Below are 21,560 nucleotides of genomic sequence, written 5' to 3' on the forward strand. Positions count from 1 at the left end.
TATGTCCATACCAGTGGGATGCATTGACTGGTGTGGCCTTAACCAGTGGGCAGTGTAGTCCATTTTCCTGTAAGCACCTAGGCTAACAGTAGAGGCGAAGAGTTCATCCCAGGTATGACTAGGTTTTTGTTTTGTTGTGTTTTTTTCCACAAAAAGGAGGAATAGACACCTGTAAGGCAAAACCAACAAATATTCACCTCAAAACTATTGCATTCTCTTTCTCCTGGTTATTATGAATAACATTTATTTATATTGTTCTTATGCATAATCTTTTGTTTCCGACCCTTCCTTACCCTTTTGTATCCTCAGTCATAGAAAAATGCTTATTAATATTTTATAGAAAGATCTAGTACACTTAATGAAAGAATCTCATGTAAATTTGGAAAGCTTAAAAGGAATAGAAAACTTGGTATCCTTGAGGTTAAAACCCAAAGGAGGAAATAAAAGAAAGACCTGATTGTATTAGATCATTAAGCTATCCATTTATAGCAAATATTTGAATTTTCTCCTATGATAGGTATCTCAACACATTTGGCTTATGGCTTATTAGTAATACTCTAACTGCTTTAATTATTAACAAATGCTATACTATTACACTTTTACATAGATGATCTCATTTGAACCTTTTACAAGGTAGATTTTACAGGTGAGAAAAGCTGAAGGTTTAGAAAGGTTAATTAACTTACACAGCTAGTAATTTACATAGCCAGTAAGTGGTAGAGATCAGATGTAAATCCAGGTCTTTCAACTCCAAAAACCAAGCACAGATGAGTAGGAATGTGGCTATAATGGTGGTAGGACTATGGTTTATTGCCAACCCATACTCTGATTTTTTTGAAGTTTTTCCCTATAGATTGGAAACAAGCCCCTTTAACTGAGTCTGAATTTTCTAACCATCAGTAGTTAACATTTTAACCTTGGCATTTTTGAATCTAAGCAGTAAAACAACCAATAGATTCAATCAACTTATTTCTTGAGAGACTAAATCAAAATAGCTATCTGACATTGTTTAGAGTAAATTAGTATTTGACAAAATTTTCAGTTTTCAAGTCTCCAGGTTAACTTAAAAAACTCATCTGATGAAAAGTGAAGTACTCCATAACTGAACCTAAAACAATGAAAAGTAGAATCATACTGTTATCTTATAGTTAGAAAATTCTTGCAGCAGTTAAACACTGCATGGTGAGCGTGTGCATGATATTTGATGCTGAGATGAGGGGGTCTTACCATTACTTATATAGACGGGAAATGGATTGTAATAGAGGAGGCTTATGGCATAGACAGTGATAGCATGGATTGAACAGAGTCTGAAAAATAGGAGAAGAGAAAATGCATCAAAATGAAGTGTTGAAAGATAGTTTTGAAAAATATAAACTTACGAAAGAAAAGTAAAAGTGCGTCAGGAACAGTTCCTGTTCTTAGTCACTGCTCTCTAAAAGTTGTTTGAAGCATTACAGGTAAACTTCTACAGATTTAGCGCTGTTAAAACATGGTCCCTTAATTCTCTGTGTATCTTAAGGAGTGGGCCAGTTTTTTTTAGTAACATTGTTTTAATTTAGAATAAATATAAAGTGATTTTGTGGAACATTTTCATTTTAGGTTGATGATGTGCTGAGCTATTGGTATAGAGAATGAGGATGACTTTTTAGCTGAAATTATCCCTCATCAGGCATTGTAAGACACTGGAATACATTTTAAGAAATATGGTCTCAATTTAGCTACTTAAAGAAGGAAATAAAAAGACCCAAGGAGAAAACATGTTTAACTTTTCCTTTCCTTAAGAGTGAACGTTTTGCTTCTAAATTTTCAGCCTTAATCATGAGAATTTAGATTGTGAAGAATCTTGTCAAGAAAAGTTGTCAAGTGATTTCAGTGCTGTTATTGACTATATATTTTTCCAATCTTTGTACACTCTGTTCTATTTTATTTTATTTCTGTAGACATCACTAATTCTTTTGATTTTTCCTATCCTTTTTAAAGACATCACTGTATTTTGAGAGCCTCACCCTTCCTAAGGCTTATTAAATTGTACAAACACTATTTTACTATACATTGTAGTTGCATTTCATGGGAGATTTGTTTTAACTCTGGGTCAATATTCAACATAACCATTATGGGCACAAACCAATTGGAATGGACATCAACCATTGTGCTGAACCAGAGTATACCTTTTGGTTATGGTATAGCTTAGTTCACCCTTTCACTGAATCACAGCACTGTATGGTAATTTGATAACAAGTAAGATGAGTGTAGAACTTATATCTTCATGATTTGCTCAAGTAAAAGTCTTTTCTTGCATGTAAGCAGATCAGTTTATTCTGAGCTACATGAAATGTATTCTTCTGGACCTCTTTTCTTTTATACATGGTGAAAAAATAATTCATTAGACAATGTAAAACTAGACAGAAAATTTATGCATCAAGCAATTTGAAAATTGTTTGAATGATGTATAATCATATAATTTCCATTAAATATGGATTCCAGTGTTCCAGCTTTTTATTCCAGCATCTTAGATGATCTTTGAACAGGGATTCACACAGGAAAAAGAGATTTGAGAGATTACACATGATTGGTGTCACTGTTTATGAAATGTTCCATTTTTCTTTCCTCTACATAAAGACTCTGGAATCTGTGAAATCTTTATAATTCATAAAAACTTTCTTTTTCTTTTGAGTGGACATACTTTGTCTTGCAGATTTCCTGAGAAAATTAGATTAAAGTGATGTGATTTTTTTTATACGTTTAGAGTTTTGTGGGTTTTTTTAAGGATGCCAAGTTGTCTGTGTCATTTCTTAAATACATAATGTGCACATCTCATCTGGCTTGGTCTGTATTACTCATAGTTATTGACAGTGTTCAATCAGTAATTCTCAGATCACTTTCCTTCCTCACTGTGTTGTCTTCTATATTGTAAATCTTCATTTTGTACTCCAAGAATCTTTCTTTGTTTCCAATATTTGGAGGACTGTAATTGGAATATTAGGGACTAGAGATAGCATTTATAAAGTCAGAAATAGAGGAGACTTCAAGAAGGAATTAATTGAGTTAACTTCAAGAAGGAATTAATTGAGTTAAACACACTCAAAAACTTTTTAGTACACATAGCATATGGTCCTATAAACATTGGATGAAGATATCAACTTAATTGTTTAGAGAAATATAGCTTCTAAATTAAAGAAAGATTTTAAGGAGACAAAGTTTATTTGCTTTGTTATGATTTTATTTACCCTAATAAGTTTCTTTTTTCTTGTAGGTTATGACTTTTGTTCTGAAAGGCATAACTGCATGGAGAATTCTGTCTGCAGAAATCTGAATGACAGGGCCGTTTGCAGCTGTCGAGATGGTTTTAGGGCTCTTCGAGAGGACAATGCCTACTGTGAAGGTAATCCTTGTAATGATGTGTAGCTTGGCTGTATAAATTTCCTAGGATTACTGCATGCAAAATTTATTAATTTCCCAGGTCGTCAAGTTGATGGGCCCATTAAAAGCAGTGAATTTAATCTGAAGCATATTAATCAGGTAAAAATAATTATCTTTCATATTAAAGTTTTTCAGCTATCTGCTACATGTCAGACTAATCAGTTAATATGGCTGGGTTTCTTGAATTAGGACAGTGCTTCCACTGTGAAATTGCCTTCTTTTTTTCATAATTAGATATTCAGGTAGTTCACACATTGACATGATGACTGTGGCTTGCAGTTAGAATTGTAGTCAGATTTTTTCCGACAATGTTGTATAACAAAGACAGTCAATTAACAGGAACATAAAGTGCCCAGCACCATTTTTGTTTGCTACTGTCTGTAATCTCAGTGGTTGTATTCATGCTCTGTGGTATTTACTAAATAGCTCCAGTGGAGAAAATAGTTTCCTAGTTATTTTAAAAATCTTAACTAATATCCCCGGTAGTTTATTGTCTCATTGAAACAGTCCAAATACAGTGATGGGCCCCCTGGCATTCACAGATTCTGTGGCTTTGACTGTTCGGGAAGACCCTAGAAATCCAAGAGATGTAGTAATTTATAATTTCCCCCCCAAGGCACACATTTGAGTCATTCTCATTAACTGTGTGACTAGCTAGTGGGTCTTGCAAGTACGAACACTGATATGGTGGTATTTGGGCACTTGGACAGTTTTGGACTTAGCATTTCCAGATGTCAAGAATGTGCCATCAGTCCTTAGAGATCGTGTTTAGCTACATGATGATTTTCTGGCCCTTGGGAAACCAATGTCTTTTGTTTCCCTCAGGTTTCAGTAGATTTTCTCTGCCTTAAAAATTGGTATTCATTTTTTAAATTGACCTTTTTTTTCTCAGCATATTCCTTTAAATGCTTCTGATTTAGTCCTAAAAAGACCATTCTATTTTTGCCAAAAGAAAGACATATAGCTTCCCTTCCCCATTCATAAGTAGATTTAAAATTCCTCATTTTGAAAGGTTTTATATTAGAAATGAATTTAAAGTAACTTAGTAAAATAATGTATTTTTCATTAATATTTGGGATCTCTAATATGTAGTAAGTTCCACTGATATTGTTAATGTGTGTAACATGAAATCACATGATATAAATTCATACAATACTTCTTTTTGAATCTTAAGATAATTATTCATATTTTGAGCTGCTTCTTTTTGTTGTTGTTAAGTATATTCACTCTTGTAATAAATATTTAGTGAGCACCTACTGTGTACCAAGCACTTTTCTAGGCACTGGGTAGTAAATGGTGAATAAGACTGATAAGGTTCCAGTGCTCAGGAGCTAACATTCAAGGGAGAAGACAGAGAATAAGTGGGTAACTTAGAAGTAGAGAAGGTCATTTAAGGTAGTAATAAATAATAGGAAGAAAGTTAAACAGGATGATGTGATAGAAATTGATTGGGGATTAATTTAGATGAGATGGTCAAGGAATGCCTCTGGGTTTGGGGTTGGGAGGGGATTGACAGTTGAATTGAGACTTGATGATAAGGAAGTAACATGGAAAGATCTGCAACAGAGCATTCCAATTAGAAGGAATAGCAAGTAGATAGACACTAAGTGGTAACTAGCTTGGATGTTCTAGAAACAGAAAGAAGGATAATGTGATGCAGCAGATGAGTCAGTTAAGATGCAATTGGAGAGTTAGGTAGGGGCCAGGTAATGTAGGGAGACTGTAGGTATTTTAGATTCATCTAGTAGGGGAGTGATATGTACAGACTTGTATCAAAAAAGATAGCTGTGGCTGCAAGGTGTTAGATGAACTCTGGGGTTGGATGTGGTCAGAAGAACAGAAGTGTAAGCAGGAAGACCAGTTGGAAGGCTATTGCAGAAGCCTAAGCAAAGCCGTTGATGGCCTGAATTAAGAGAGTGGTAAGAGAGAGAAAGAGAAGGAGCATATTTACGTATGTTTTGGAAGTAGAGCCAACAATGCTTGCAGATAATTTGCTGTAGAGGAGAATTAAAGAGTGATAAATGGGAGTCAAGGTTCTGATTTTGAGCAGCACATGGATGATGTTGCCATTTATTGAGACAGGAAAGAGTTCAAGGCAAGAGGCCAGAAATTTAGATTATTTATCAATACAACCTGTTGAAAATTGATGTAATTGTAAAGACTAGGTCTCTGTTTTTATCTACACATTTATCTGTAGTGCAGATTGGCAGCTGTTTTCTGTTCTGAACGGATCATACTGGAAAATGGTTTGTAAATGTCCTCATGTTGTTTATTTTTCATTTAAGGAAGTAATCTTCAAAAGTTAAAATAATGGAAAAACGTGTTGGTTTATTATGGGATCTTGAATTTTTTACACATGAGTACTTCTAGTGTATCTTTTGTTATTCATGTTAACAGATTCTGCAGTATTCTGATCAAATTTGATTTTCTTTTTCATTTTGTTTTATTGTTGTTGCTAAGAATTTTTTATTGAAATATCATTGACTTACATATTATATTAGTTTCAGATGTACAACGTAGTAATTTGATATTTGGATACATTACAAAATGATCAGCATGATAAGTCTGGTTACCATCTGTCACAATATAAAGTTATTACGGTATTATTGGCTATATTACCTATGCTTTATGTTACATCCCAAGACATTTATTTTATAACTGGAGGTTTTTACCTCTAAATATCCCTCACCTAGTTCACTAATCCACCAACCCCCTTCCCCTCTGGCACCCACCAGTTTGTTCTCTGTTTATGTGAGTCTGTTTCTCTTTCATTATATTTGTTCATTTGTTTTAGTGTTTTTGTTTTCTTTGGAAAAATACCCAGAAGGGGAATTGATGGATCTTATGGTAGTTCTACTTTTAATTTTTTGAGGAGCCTCGATACTGTCGTCCATAGTGACTATCAATTTAGATTCCCACCAACAGTGCACGAGCGTTCCCTTTTATCCACACCCTTGCCGACACGTTATTTGTGTTCTTTTTGATGATAGCCATTCTAACAGGTGTGAGGTGACATTTCATTGTAGTTTTGATTTGTATTTCACTGATGACTAGTGATGTTGAACGTCTTTTCATGTGCGTCTTGGTCATATGTATGTCTTCTTTAGAAAAATGTCTTCAGATCCTTTGCCCATTTCTTAATCAGGTTGTTAGTTTTCTTGATGTCATTATAAGTTCTTTGTATATTTTGGATATTAACCTCTCATTGGATATATCATTTGAAAATATCTTCTCCCATTAAGTAGGCTGCCTTTTGTTTTGTTGATAGTTTCCTTTGCTCTGCAAAAGCTTTTTAGTTTGATGCAGTCCCATTTGTATGTTTTTGTTTTTCTTTCTCTTGCCTAAGAAGACAGATCCAAAAAATTATTTCAAAGACTGATGTCAAAGAGTGTACTGCCTATGTTTTCTTTTACGAGTTTTATGATTTCAGGTATTACATTTAAATCTTTAATCCATTTTGAGTTTATTTTTATATGGTGTGAGAAAGTAGTCAGTTTGATTCTTTTGCATGTAGCTGTCCAGTTTTCCCAACACCATATATTGAAGAGGCTATCCTTCCCCTTTGTATATTCTTGCCTCCCTTTTCATAGATTAATTGACCACATAAGCTTGGTTTTAATTCTGGGCTTTCTCTTTTCTTTTTTTTTTTTTAACATTTTTATTGGAGTATAATTGCTTTACAATGGTGTGTTAGTTTCTGCTTTATAACAAAGTGAATCAGTTATACATATACATATGTCCCCATATCTCTTCCCTCTTGCATCTCCCTCCCTCCCACCCTTCCTATCCCACCCCTCTTGGTGGTCACAAAGCACTGAACTGATCTCCCTGTGCTATGCAGCTGCTTCGCACTAGCTATTTATTTTACTTTTGGTAGTGTATATATTTCCATGCCACTCTCTCACTTTGTCCCAGCTTACCCTTGCTCCTCCCCATATCCTCAAGTCCATTCTCTAGTAGGTCTGTGTCTTTATACCCGTCTCGCCCCTAGGTTCTTCATGACCATTTTTTTTTCTTTAGATTCCATATATATGTGTTAGCATGCGGTATTTGTTATTCTCTTTCTGACTTACATCACTCTGTATGACACACTCTAAGTCCATCCACCTTACTACAAATAACTCAACTTCGTTTCCTTTTATGGCTGAATAATATTCCATTGTATATATGTGCCACATCTTCTTTACCCATTTATCTGTCGATGGACACTTAGGTTGCTTCCATGTCCTGGCTATTGTGAATAGAGCTGCAGTGAACATTGTCGTACATGACTGTTTTTGAATTATGGTTTTCTCAGAGTATATGCCCAGTAGTGAGATTGCTCATTCGTATGGTAGTTCTATTTTTAGTTTTTTATGGAACCTCCATATTGTTCTTCATACTGGCTGTATCAATTTACATTCCCACCAACAGTGCAAGAGGGTTCCTTTTTCTCCACACCCTCTCCAGCATTTATTGTTTGTGGATTTTTTGATGATGGCCATTCTGACCACTGTGAGATGATATCTCATTGTAGTTTTGATTTACATTTCTTGAATGATTAATGATGTTGAGCATTCTTCCATGTGTTTGTTGGCAATCTGTATATCATCTTTGGAGAAATGTCTATTTAGGTCTTCTGCCCATTTTTGGATTGGGTTGTTCATTTTTTTGATATTGAGCTGCATGAGCTGCTTGTAAATTTTGGAGATTACTCCTTTGTCGGTTGCTTCATTTGCAAATATTTTCTCCCATTCTGAGGGTTGTCTTTTGGTCTTGTTTATGGTTTCCTTTGCTGTGCAAAAGCTTTGAAGTTTCATTAGATCCCATTTGTTTATTTTTGTTTTTATCTCCATTTCTCTAAGAGGTGGATCAAAAAGGATCTTGCTGTGATTTATGTCATAGAGTGTTCTGCCTATGTTTTCCTCTAAGAGTTTGATAGTGTCTGGTCTTACATTTAGGTCTTTAATCCATTTTGAGTCTATTTTTGTGTATGGTGTTAGGGAGTGTTCTAATTTCATTCTTTTCCGTGTAGCTGTCCAGTTTTCCCAGCACCACTTATTGAAGAGGTTGTCTTTTCTCCACTGTATATTCTTGCCTCATTTAACAAAGATAATGTGACCATATGTGCGTGGGTTCATTTCTGGGCTTTCTATCCTGTTCCATTGATCTATATTTCTGTTTTTGTGCCACTACCATAGTGTCTTGATTACTGTCGATTTGTAGTATAGTATGAAGTCAGGGAGCCTGATTCCTCCAGCTCCGTTTTTCTTTCTCATGATTGCTTTGGCTATTCGCAGTCTTTTGTGTTTCCATACAAATTGTGAAATTTTTTGTTCTAGTTCTGTGAAAATGCCATTGGTAGTTTGATAGGGATTGCATTGAATCTGTAGATTGCTTTGGGTAGCAGAGTCATTTTCACAATGTTGATTCTTCCAATCCAACAACATGGTATACCTCTCCATCTATTTGTATCATCTTTAATTTCTTTCATCAGTGTCTTATAATTTTCTGTGCACAGGTCTTCTGTCTCCTTAGGTAGGTTTATTCCTAGATATTTTATTCTTTTTGTTTCAATGGTAAATGGAAGTGTTTTCTTAATTTCTCTTTCAGATTTTTCATCATTAGTGTATAGGCATGCCTGAGATTTCTGTTCATTAATTTTGTATCCTGCTACTTTATCCAGTTCATTGATTAGCTCTAGTCATTTTCTGGTAGCATCTTTAGGATTCTCTAGGTATAGTATCATGTCATCTTCAAACAGTGACATCTTTACTTCTTCTTTTCCGATTTGGATTCCTTTTATTTCCTTTTCTTCTCTGATTGCTGTGGCTAAAACTTCCAAAACTATGTTGAATAAGAGTGGTGAGAGTGGGCAACGTTGTCTTCTTCCTGATCTTAGTGGACATGGTTTCAATTTTTCACCATTGAGGACGATGTTGGCTGTGGGTTTGTCATATATGGCCTTTATTATGTTGAGGAAAATTCCCTCTATGCCTACTTTCTGGAGGGCTTTTATCATAAATGGGTGTTGAATTTTGTTGAAAGCTTTCTCTGCATGACTTGAAATGATCATATGGTTTTTCTCCTTCAAATTGTTAATATGTTGTATCTCGTTGGTTGATTTGCGTATATTGAAGAATCCTTGCATTCCTGAGACAAAACCTACTGGATCATGGTGTATGATCCTTTTTTTTTTTTTTTTTTTTTTTGCGGCATGTGGGCCCCTCACCGCTGTGACCTCTCCCGCGTGGAGCACGGGCTCCGTACGCGCAGGCCCAGCGGCCACGGTTCATGGGCCCAGCCACTCCGTGGCACGTGGGACCCTCCCAGACCAGGGCACGAATCTGTGTCCCCTGCATCGGCAGGCGGACTCCTAACCACTGCGCCACCAGGGAAGCCCGGTGTATGATCCTTTTAATGTGCCTTTGGATTCTGTTTGCTAGTATTTTGTTGAGGAGTTTTGCATCTATGCTCATCAGTGATATTGGCCTGTAGTTTTCTTTCTTTGTGACATCTTTGTCTGGTTTTGGTATCAGGATAATGGTGGCCTCATAGAATGAGTTTGGGAGTGTTCCTCCCTCTGCTATATTTTGGAAGAGTTTGGAAGGATAGGTGATAGCTCTTCTCTAAATGTTTGATAAAATCTGCCTGTGAAGCCATCTGGTCCTGGGCTTTTGTTTGTTGGAAGATTTTTAATCACAGTTTCAATTTCAGTGCTTGTGATTGTCCTGTTCATATTTTCGCTTTCTTCCTGGTTCAGTCTCGGAAGCTTGTGCATTACTAAGAATTTGTCCATTTCTTCCAAGTCTTCCATTTTATTGGCATGTAGTAATCTCTCATGCTCCTTTTATTTCTGCAGTGTCAGTTGTTACTTCTCCTTTTTCATTTCTAATTCTATTGATTTGAGTCTTCTCCCTTTTTTTCTTGATGAGTCTGGCTAATGGTTTATCGATTTTGTTTATCTTCTCAAAGAACCAGCTTTTACTTTTGTTTATCTTTGCTCTCGTTTCCTTCATTTCTTTTTCATTTATTTCTGCTCAGATCTTTATGGTTTCTTTCATTCTGCTAACATTGGGTTTTTTTGTTCTTATTTCTCTAATTGCTTTAGGTGTAAGGTTAGTTTGTTTATTTGAGATGTTTCTTGTTTCTTAATGTAGGATTGTATTGCTATAAACTTCCCCCTTAGAATTGTTTTTGTTGCATCCCATTGGTGTTGGGTCATTGTGTTTTCATTGTGATTTGTTTCTAGGTATTTTTTTATTTCCTGTTTGATTTCCTCAGTGATCTCTTGGTTATTAAGTAGTGTATTGTTTAACCTCCATGTGTTTGTATTTTTTACACATTTTTTCCTATAATTGATATCTGGTCTCATAGCATTGTGGTCTGAAAAGATACTTGATACGATTTCAATTTTTGTAAATTTACTGAGGCTTGATTTGTGACCCAAGATATGACCTATCCTGGAGAATGTTCCACGAGCACTTGAGAAGAATGTGTATTCTGTTGCCTTTGGATGGAATGTCCTATATATATATATCAGTTAAGGCCGTCTTGTTTAATGTGTAATTTAAAGCTTGTGTTTCCTTATTTATTTTCATTTTGGATGATCTGCCCTTTGGTGAAAGTGCGATGTTAATGTCCCATATTATTATTGTGTTACTGTTGATTTCCCCTTTTATGGCTGTGAAAATTTGCCTTATGTTTTGTTGTACTCCTGTGTTGGGTGCATAAATATTTACAATTGTTATATCTTCTTCTTGGATTGATACCCCGTAATCATTATGTAGTGTCTTTCTTTGTCTCTTGTAACATTCTTTATTTTGATGTTTATTTTGTCTGATATGAGAATTGCGACTCCAGCTTTCTTTTGATTTCCATTTGCTTGGAATATCTTTTTCTATCATCTCACTTTCAGTCTGTATGTGTCCCTGGGTCTGAAGTGGGTCTCTTGTAGACCGCATATATACGGGTCTTGTTTTTGTAGTCATTCAGCCAGTCTGTGTCTTTTGGTTTGAGCATTTAATCCATTTACATTTAAGGTATCAATATGTATGTTCCTTTGCCCATTTTCTTAATTGTTTTGGGTTTGTTATTGTAGGTCTTTTCCTTCTCTTGTGTTTGCTGCCTACAGATGTTCCTTTAGCATTTGTTGTAGACCTGGTTTGGTGGTGCTGAGTTCTCTTAGCTTTTGCTTGTCTGTAAAGACTTTAATTTCTCCATCAAATCTGAATGAGATCCTTGCTTGGTAGAGTAATCTTGGTTGTAGATTTTTCTCCTTCATCACTTTAAATATGTCCTGCCAGTCCCTTCTGCCCTGCAGAGTTTCTGCTGAAAGATCAGCTGTTAACCTTATGGGGATTCCCTTGTGTGTTATTTGTTTTTTATCCCTTGCTGCTTTTAATATGTTTTCTTTGTATTTAATTTTTGGTAGTTCAACTAATATGTGTCTTTATTCTGCTCTGCAGTAGTTATTTCCACTATTTTATCTTCCAGGTCACTTATCCGTTCTTCTTCCTCAGTTATTCTGCTATTGATCCCTTCTAGAGAATTTTTAATTTCATTTATTGTGTTCTTTAGAACTGTTTGTTTGCTCTTTAGTTCTTCTAGGTCCTTGTTAAACATTTTTTGTATTTTCTCCATTCTATTTTCAAGATTTTGGATCATCTTTACTATCATTATTCTGATCTCTTTTTCAGGTAGACTGCCTATTTCCTCTTCATTTGTTAGGTCTGGTGGGTTTTTGACTTGCTCCTTCATCTGCTGTGTGTTTCTCTGTGTTCTCAGTTTGCTTAAGTTACTGTGTTTTGGGTCTCCTTTTCACAGGCTGCAGGTTCCTAGTTCCCGTTGTTTTTGGTGTCTGCTCCCAGTGGCTAAGGTTGGTTCAGTGGGTTGTGTAGGCTTCCTGGTGGAGAGGACTGGTGCCTGTGTTCTGGTGGAGGAGGCTGGATCTTGTCTTTCTGGTGGGCAGGTCCACGTCTGGTGGAGTTTTTTTTTGGGTGTCTCTGGCCTTATTACGATTTTAGGCAGCCTCTCTGCTAATGGATGGTGTTGTGTTCCTGTCTTGCTAGTTGTCTGGCATAGGGTGTCCAGCACTGTAGCTTGCTTCTCTTTGAGTAGAGCAGGATCTTGGCGTTGAGATGGACATCTTTGGGAGATTTTCGCTGTTTGATAGTATGTGGAGCTGGGAGGTTTCTTGTGGACCAGTGTCCTGAACTTGGCTCTCCCACCTCAGAAGCACAGCCCTGATGCCTGGCTGGAGCAGCAAGAGCCTGTCATCCACATAGCTCAGAATTAAAGGGAGAAAAGAAAGAAAGAAAGAAGAGAGAGAGAGAGAGAGAGAGAGAGAGAGAGGGAGGGAGGGAGGGAGGGAGGGAGGGAGGGAGGGAGGGAGGAAAGAAGGTAAAATAAAATAAAGTTATTAAAATAAAAATAATTATTAAAAAAAATTTTTTTAACTAATAAAAAAACAAAAAAGAAAGAAAGAAATAAAAGAGAGCAACCAAACCAAAAAACAAATCCACCAATGATAACTAGCTCTAAAAACTATACAAAATATAAATAAACAACAAAAAAATGGACAGACAGACCCTAGGACAAATGGTATACCCACTCACAAAAAGAGAAGAAGGGAAAAAAATATATACATTTCATTGCTCCCAAACGCCACCTCCTCATTTTGCGATGATTCGTTGTCTATTCAGATATTCCACAGATGCAGGGTACATCAAGTTGATGGTGAAAATTTAATCCCCTGCTCCTGAGGCTGCTGCAGGAAATTTCCCTTTCTCTTCTTTGATTGCACAGCTCCTGGGGTTCAGCTTTGGATTTGGCCCCGCCTCTGCGTGTAGGTTGCCTGAGCACGTCTGTTCTTCACTCAGATAGGACAGGCTTAAAGGAGCAGCTGATTCAGGGGCTCTGGCTCGCTCAGGGCAGAGGAATAGAGGGGTATGGATGCGGGTCCGGCCTGTGGCGGCAGAGGCCGGTGTGATGTTGCCACAGCCTGAGGCGTGCCGTGTGTTCTCCCGGGGAAGTTGTCCCTGGATCACGGGACCATGGCAGTGGCGGGCTGCACAGCTCCCGGGAGCGAAGGTGTGGATAGTGACCTGTGCTCGCACACAGGCTTCTTGGTGGCTGCAGCAGCAGTCTTAGCATCTCATTACCGTCTCTGGGGTCCGCTCTGATAACCACGGCTCGCACTCACCTCTGGAGCTCCTTTAAGCGGCGCTCTTAATCCCCTCTCCTCACGCACCAGGAAGCAAAGAGGCAAGAAAAAGTCTCTTGTCTCTTCGGCACCTCCAGACTTTTTCCCGGACTCCCTCCCACCTAGCTGTGGTGCACTATCCCCCTTCAGGATGTGTTCATGCAGTCCTCTCCCTGGGATCCCACCGAAGCCGGACCCTCAGCTCCAGCTGCTGCCCGTCCTGGTGGGTGAGCAGACAAGCCTCTTGGACTGGAGAGTGCTGGTCAGCACCGATTCTCTGTGCGGGATACTGTCCGCTTTGCCCTCCACACCCCCGTGGCTGCGCTCTCCTCCGTGGCTCCAAAGCTTCCCCATCTGCCACCCGCCATCTCCGCCTGCAAAGGGGCTTCCTAGTGTGTGCAAACCTTTCCTCCTTCCCAGCTCCCTCCCACTGGTGCTGGTCCGGTCCCTATTCTTTTGTCTCTGTTTTTTCTTTTGTCCTGCCCAGGTACATGGGGAGTTTCTTGCGTTTTGGGAGGTCTGAGGTCTTCTGCCAGTGTTCAGTAGGTGTTCTGTAGGAGTTGTTCCACATGTAGATGTATTTCTGATGTATTTGTGGGGAGCAAAGTGATCTCCACATCTTACTCTTCTGCCATCTTGAAACTCCTCCTGTGTTTTCTCTTTTGTTCCATTGATCTGTGTGTCTGTTTTTATGCCAGTATCATATTGTTTTGATGACTGTAGCTTGTAGTATTGTTTGAAATCAGGGAGCATGATACCTCCAGCTTTTTCAAGGTTCCCTTGGAATTTGGGGTCTTTTTTGTTTCCTTACAAATTTTAGAATTATTTGTTCTAGGTCTGTGAAAAATATCATTGGTATTTTGATAGGGATTGCTGCATTGAATTTGTATACTGCCTTGGGGAGTATCGTCATTTTAGCAACATTAATTCTTCCAATCCATCAGCACAGCACATTTTTCCATTTGTTTGTGTCATCTTCAGTTTTTCATCATGTTGTATAGTTTTCTGAGTACAGGTCTTTTACTTCCTTGGCTAGATTTATTCCTAGGTATTTTGTTCTTTCTGATGCAATATTAAATGGGATTTTTTCTTGATTTCTCTTTCTTATAATTTCTAGTGTATAGAAACACACCAAATTTCTATATATTAATTTTTTTTTTTTTTTTTTTTTTTTTTTTAGCGGTACTTGGGCCTCTCACTGCTGTGGCCTCTCCCGTTGTGGAGCACAGGCTCCGGACGTGCAGGCTCAGGCTCAGCAGCCATGGCTCACGGGCCCAGCTGCTCCACGGCATGTGGGATCTTCCCAGACCGGGGCACGAATCCGCGTTCCCTGCATAGGCAGGCAGACTCTCAACCACTGCACCACCAGGGAAGCCCTCTGTATATTAATTTTGTATCCTGCAGCTTTATGGAATTAATTTATTAGTTTTGATTTTTTTGTTGTTGAATCTTTTGTATTTTCTATATATAGTATCATGTCATCTGAAAATATTAAAAGTTTTATTTTTTCCTTTCCAATTTGGATGTCTTTTATCTCTTTTTCTTATCTACTTGCTAGGACTAGGACATTCAATACTATGTTGAATAAAAGTGACAATTGTGAGCTCCCTTGTCTTATTCTTGATCTTAGAGGAAAAGCTTTCAGCTTTTCACCATTGAGTGTTATATTTGCTGTGTGTTGTCATATATGACCTTCATTATGTTGAAGTATATTCCCTCTATACTGACTTTCCTGAGAGTTTTTATCATAAATGCATGTTGAATTTTGTCATAAGCTTTTTCTGAATCTATTGAGATGATCACATAATTTTTATTCTTCAATTCGTTAATATGATTTGTCACATTGATTGATTTGTTGATATGGAGCCATCCTTTCATCCTGATGATAAATCCCATTTGATCATAACATACGATCCTTTTAATGTATTGTTGAATTTGGTTTGCTAGTATTTTGCTGAGGATTTTTGCATCTATGTTCATCAGCGATATTGGCCTGTAATTTTCTTTTTGTGGTGTCTTTGTCTCATTTTGGTATGAGGATGATGCTGGCTTCATAGCACAAGTGTGGAAGTGTTCCTTTCTCTTCAGTTTTTTGGAATGGTTTGGGGAGTCTAGGCATTAACTCTTCTTTAAGTGGTTGGTAGAATTCACCTGTGAAGCTATCTGGTCTTGGACTTTTGTTTGTTGGGAGTTCTTTTTACTACTGAATCAGTTTCATTACTGGTAATTGGTCTGTTCATATTTTCTATTTCTTCCTAATTCAGTCTTGGAAGATTGTAAGTTTCTAGGAATTTATTCATTTCTTCTGTGTTGTCCATTTTGTTGGCCTATAGGTGTTGTAGTTATCACTTATGATCCTATTTTTCTGTGGTGTTAGTTGTAACTTCTGTTACATTTCTCCTTTTATTGATTTGGGCCCTCTCTCTTGATTTTTTTTTATTGATTTTGTTTATCTTTTCAAAGAACCATCTCTAGTTTCATTGATCTTTTCTACTATTTTTTTTTAGTTTCTATTTCATTTATTTCTGCTCTGATCTTTATGATTTCTCTCCTACTAATCTTGGGTTTTGTTTGTTCTTGTTTCTCTAGTTCCTTTAGGTATAAGGTTAGGTTGTTTATTTGAGATTTTTCTTGTTTTCTGAGATAAGCTTGTATTGCCATAAACTTCCCTCTTAGAACTGGTTTTGCTGGGTTCCATAGATTTCGGATTGTTGTGTTTCCACTTTCATTTGTCTCCAGGTATTTTTTGATTTCCTTGTTGATTTTTTTTGTGTGTGTGTGTGACCCATTGGTTTTTTTGGTAACATATCTTTTAGCATTCATGTGCTTGTGTTTTGCAGTTTTTTCTTGTTGAATTTTAGTCTCAGACCCTTTGGTCGGAAAAGTTGCTTGATGTGATTTTAGTCCTCTTAAATTTATTTGAGACTTGTTTAGTGGCCTAGTATGTGCTCTCTCTCCAGGAAAATGTTCCATGTGCACTTGAAAAAAATGTGTATTCTGCTGCTTTGGATGGAATGTTCTATATATATATATATTAAGTCTATCTGGTCTAATGTGTCCTTGAAGGCCAGCGTTTCCTTATTGATTTTCTGTCTAGATGATGTGTCCATTGATTTAATTGCAGTGTAAAATTCTGCTACAATTATTGTGTTACTGTTAATTCCTCCTTTTATGTTCGTTAACGTTTGCTTTATCTAGATGTTCCTGTGTTGGGTCTATAAATATTTATAATTGTTATATATATATTTTTAAAAAAACATTTTTATTGGAGTATAATTGCTCCACAATGGTGTGTTAGTTTCTGCTCTACAACAAAGTGAATCAGCTATACGTGTTATATCTTCTTGTTGAATCGATCCCATTATCGTTAAGTAATGTCCTTCTTTGTCTCTTGTTACAGGCTTTGTTTTAAAGTCTGTTTTGCCTTATATAAGTACTACTACCCCCCTTTCTTTTTTGTTTCCATTTGCATGGAATACCTGTTTCTATCTCTTCATTTTCAGTCTGTGTGTGACTTTAGATCTGAAATAGGTAGCATATATATGAGTCTTGCTCTTTTATGCATTCAGTCACTTTATGACTTTTGATTGGAACACTTAGTCCATTTACATTTGATGTAATTATTAATAGGTATGTACTTACTGACATTTTGTTGATTGTTTTCTTGCTGTTTTTGTAGTTCTTTTTTGTTCTTTCTTCTACTTTTGCTCTCTTCCCTTGTGATTGGATGACTGTCTTTAGTTACGTTTGGATTCTTTCTTTTTTGAGTGTGTGTATCTAGTATAGATTTTTAATTTGTGGTTATCATGAGGTTCATATATAACACTATATATGTATGTATATATATTGATTATTTTAAGTTGATCTCAAGTATGAACACATTCTAACAACCCTGCATTTTTACTCTTCACACCCTGTTTAATGGTTTTTTTTTTCTGTTTAATGTTTTTGACATTGTATTTTCCATCTTTTTGTTTTGTGTATCCCTTAACTACTTTGGGGGCTACAGATGATTTTACTACTTTTGTCTTTTAACCTTTATATTAGCTTTATAAGTGGATGATGTACTACCTTTATTGTACATTTGCCTTTACTAATGAGATTATTTTAAAAATAATTTACATATTTCTAGTTGTATAATCTTCTTTTCTGCTTAGGGTAGTCCCTTTAACATTTCTTGTAAAGCCAGTTTAGTGGTGTTGAAGTATTTTAGCTTTTGCTTGGTAGCCTTGCTGGGTAGAGTGTTGTTGGTTGTAGATTTCTTCTTTTTATCACTTTGAATATATTGTGCCACTCACCTTGTGGCTTGCAAAATTTCTGCTGGAAAGTCAGCACATACTCTTATGGTATGGAAAGCTACTAGTTAGGAAAAGCTAACTAGTAGCTTTTCCTTTACTGCTATTAAGATTCTCTCTTTATCTTTAATTTTTGCCATTTTAATTATAATGTATATTTGTGTGGACTTCTTTGGGTTCATCTTATTTGGGACTCTCTTTGCTTCTTGGACCTGGATATCTATATCCTTTATAAGGATAGGGAAATTTTCAACTCTTATTTCCTCAAACAAATTCTCTGTCCCTTTCTTTCTCTCTTCACCTTCTGCAACCCCTGTAATGCAAATGTTAGTACACTGGATGTTGTCCTAGAAGTCTCTTCAACTATCCTCATTTAAAAAAAAAAAAATCTTTCTTTTTTTCTTTTCAGTTTGTGTAATTTCCTCTGTTCTGTCTTCCATTTCACTGATGTATTCCTCTGTATCATCTAATATACTGTGTATTCCTAGATTCCTTCTAGTGTATTTTTTATTTCAGCTATTGTATTCTTCAGCTCTGTTTGGTTCTTCTTCATATTTTCTAACTCTTTGTTAACCTTTTCACTGTGTTCATTCATTCTTCACCTCAGTTCACTGATCATCTTTATAATCATTACCTTGAACTCTTTTTTGGGTAGATGACTTATCTCCACTTCATTTAGTTCTTCTGGGGTTTTGTCTTGTTCCTTTGGAATATATTAGTCTCCTCATTCTGCCAAATTCCCTTTGTTTATTTCTAAGTATTAGGTAGCTCAGTTATGCTTCCTGATCTTGTAGAAGTGGCCTTATGTAGGATATATCCTATGGGTCCCAGCAGCACACTACCCTCTGGTCTCCAGAGCTATCTGTTCTAGGTGTGTCCCCTATGTGGATTGTATTGGCCATTCTGTTGTGACAATGCAACAACTGTTGGCACACTGTTAGGCAAGCCTGGCCCCTTGCCCAGTCAGCTGCTAGTTCCTGCCTGTGCCATGGCTGCTTCCCACTGCTGGGTGAGGCTGAGTCCTGGCATGGCTGGCTACAGGAGCTGGGGTTTTTGGGACTGGTTCCAGCCTGCTGCTGTGTGGGCCGACTCCCATGGTAGCTGCCTCTGGGGCCAGGGCTATCCCATTAAGGATAGTTTGACTCACTAGAAGCAGCATTTAAAATTTTTTATGCAATTGTACATGTTGTCTATCAGCTGGTCTTGTAGAGTTCTGGTCCTCTAAGAAATTAGACTTGTCATTATATGCAAAAGTAAGCAAGTGATATAAAATAAATTTTATTTACTAAATCTGTGGGGTTGTTTTAATGATATAATTATAATTGAGATTATTTTTACTATAACTTTCTTGATCAGAGTTAAAATAGCACTGGTAAAATTTGGAGTTTATTTATTCATTTGACAAATATTTATTGAATGCTTGTTTTGTTCCAAGCTAGCCTGGAGGTGAAGCAGTAAATAAGGTGTACATGACTGATGTTCTCTCAGGCAAGGAAGATCATTGCACCAAAGAGCATTTAATTGCACATGTGGCAAATGGCAAAAAGAGAAATAGGTTAACAGGGGCTCTGATCTGTGTGGGTGGTAGTGCTTGAATAAAAGAGTTTTTCTCTGTACTCTGAAGATTAAGTAAAAATCAGCTATGCATAGAAGTAAGTGTGGGAAAGAAGGGAATCTCCTTTGGAGGAATCACCATGTCTAAAGGCCTTAAGGTGAAAAGAAGCACTTTGTAATAACTGAAGGAAGGCAGAGAGCAGGGGAGAGGTGCCCAATGAGATTAATGATGGGAAGCAGGGCCTTGAAGGGCATAGTAAAGACTAAGGGTTTTGTGCTAAGAACAAGGGAGAGCTGATGAAAAGTTTTGCAGAGGAATGTCCTGATCACATTGGTGTTTTAAATAATCACTTCTGCTTCAGGCTGAATGAAGGGAAGACTGGATGTGGGAAACCAGTGGATGGGAGACAGCAGTGGCCTGCCGAAGAAAGGGAGATGGAGATGTGGGTGTATTTGAGAGCATTAGTGAGGTAAAACCAATCCTGATGATTAACTGGTGCTAGTAGATGATGAGTAGAGAGGTTTCAAGGGTGATACTCAGGTTTCTGTCCTGAGAAACAGGCAGGTGTTAGTGCTGCTCACTTAGGAAACAGATTTGGTGGGAAAATCATCATGGTGGGTTGTAGTACTTGAGGGACAGGTGAGTAGCCAGTTGAATATACTTCAGTGTGGGGTTCAGAGAAGTTTAAGTTGTACATAACATTTGGGATTCTTTGGAATATAAATGGTAGTTGAGAAAATGGAAGAAATTACCTAGAGAGTTTTGAAAAACTCTGGTGTTTGAGTGTTTTATAAAGAAGATGATTTGGTGATGGAGAGAGGAAAGTCGTGGCTGACAATTAGGAAGAGAAGAGGAGGTGGTGTCACAGAAACCAAGGAAAAGAGGGGATTTCAAAAATCGTACAATGCTTCTGAGAGATCGAGAATGATAAAGACTGAAAAACATCCTTTGTGTTGAACATTATGGATGACACTGAGGGCCAGCCATGGCGATTTTGGTGCATAGGTGATGACAAAAGCCAGTTTGGAGTACATTCAGTATTGCATCATGGGAAAAATGGTTCTGATGAAGGAAGAGAACTCCTTCCAGATATTTGCTTATGAAGGGAAGGAGAAAGACAAAGCAGTAGCTTAAGGGACAGTGGGGCTAAGGAAGGGTGTTTCTTTGCCACCTGTTTTTTCCTTTTCGGTTCTGTCTGGCCTCACCCCCAGTGACTCAGCCATGCAGACGTTAGCTTCTTGTTTTTAAAAGAGTTTTGTGACTCCTTAGATATTTATAAACATGACTTAAATTAGGATTTTATAACTAGATGACTTGTCCAGCTTTTAGATATTAATGTTCTAAAATATCTGAGAGTATATTGCCCTGCTTTATGTTTTTTATGAACTATATGTTTATCATATTTCTCTTTTAAAAACCATTTGTCCATCTCCATCCATTCAATGTTCCTCATTCCCTACAGAGTGTTACCAAATTTTTTAGTACTTTCCCCTTCATTTGGTCTCTTGCAATACATACAGTCTATAAAGATTGTCAAAAATTACGTTGGACATTGTATTTTTCAGAATGATTCTTTGCTACATGTTTTGACTTTAAACTGAAAATGGTAGGAGCTTTTGATGTTTTGACTATACTTCCTCTTGACACTTCCTTACACTATTGAGTACTATTTTAGGACCATCTTGGCATTCCATTTTAGATAGTGTCTTCAGAAGTCATTTATTTGGTAAGTTTCTCTCTTCAGTGCGTAAGAGGTGCCAGGGATTACAGCTGTGTCAGCTGTAGTGCATTATGATGAAGAAGCTTGTTCCTGTTTCCCAGACACCTTAAAATTGCTGGCATTGTTGCTATCCAAGCTTTTAGCAGTACACTAAGAACTGGAAAATAATTCTGCATAGGTGAGTCATTTATATAGTTGCATATCACATTTGTTTACCAAAATTGGTAATGGATGCCTTATTAATGAAAGGAAGTTTGTGAGGCATTTCTTCAAATTAATGAGAATATAGAAAATCTGAACCCCCTAAAAGAATAATCCCTTGCTGATGGAACAGTTTTTCCCGGATTCATCTTCTCTCTTTCATTCTGACTGCTGCTGCCAGATATC

The 21,560-nt window shown here is 37.0% G+C and overlaps 1 protein-coding gene across 1 annotated transcript in view; it reads left to right on the forward strand.

Moving 5' to 3' along the window:
• NELL2 (neural EGFL like 2) overlaps window positions 1–21,560 on the forward strand; it is a 492,411-nt gene that overhangs the window by 266,703 nt on the left and 204,148 nt on the right. The window contains exon 13 of the mRNA XM_060165069.1: window positions 3,254–3,382. Within this exon, the coding sequence (XP_060021052.1) occupies window positions 3,254–3,382 (129 nt within the window). The remainder of the gene's footprint in view (window positions 1–3,253; window positions 3,383–21,560) is intronic.

The sequence above is a fragment of the Lagenorhynchus albirostris genome, chromosome 11 (assembly GCF_949774975.1).
Source record: "Lagenorhynchus albirostris chromosome 11, mLagAlb1.1, whole genome shotgun sequence".
NCBI lineage: Eukaryota > Metazoa > Chordata > Mammalia > Artiodactyla > Delphinidae > Lagenorhynchus > Lagenorhynchus albirostris.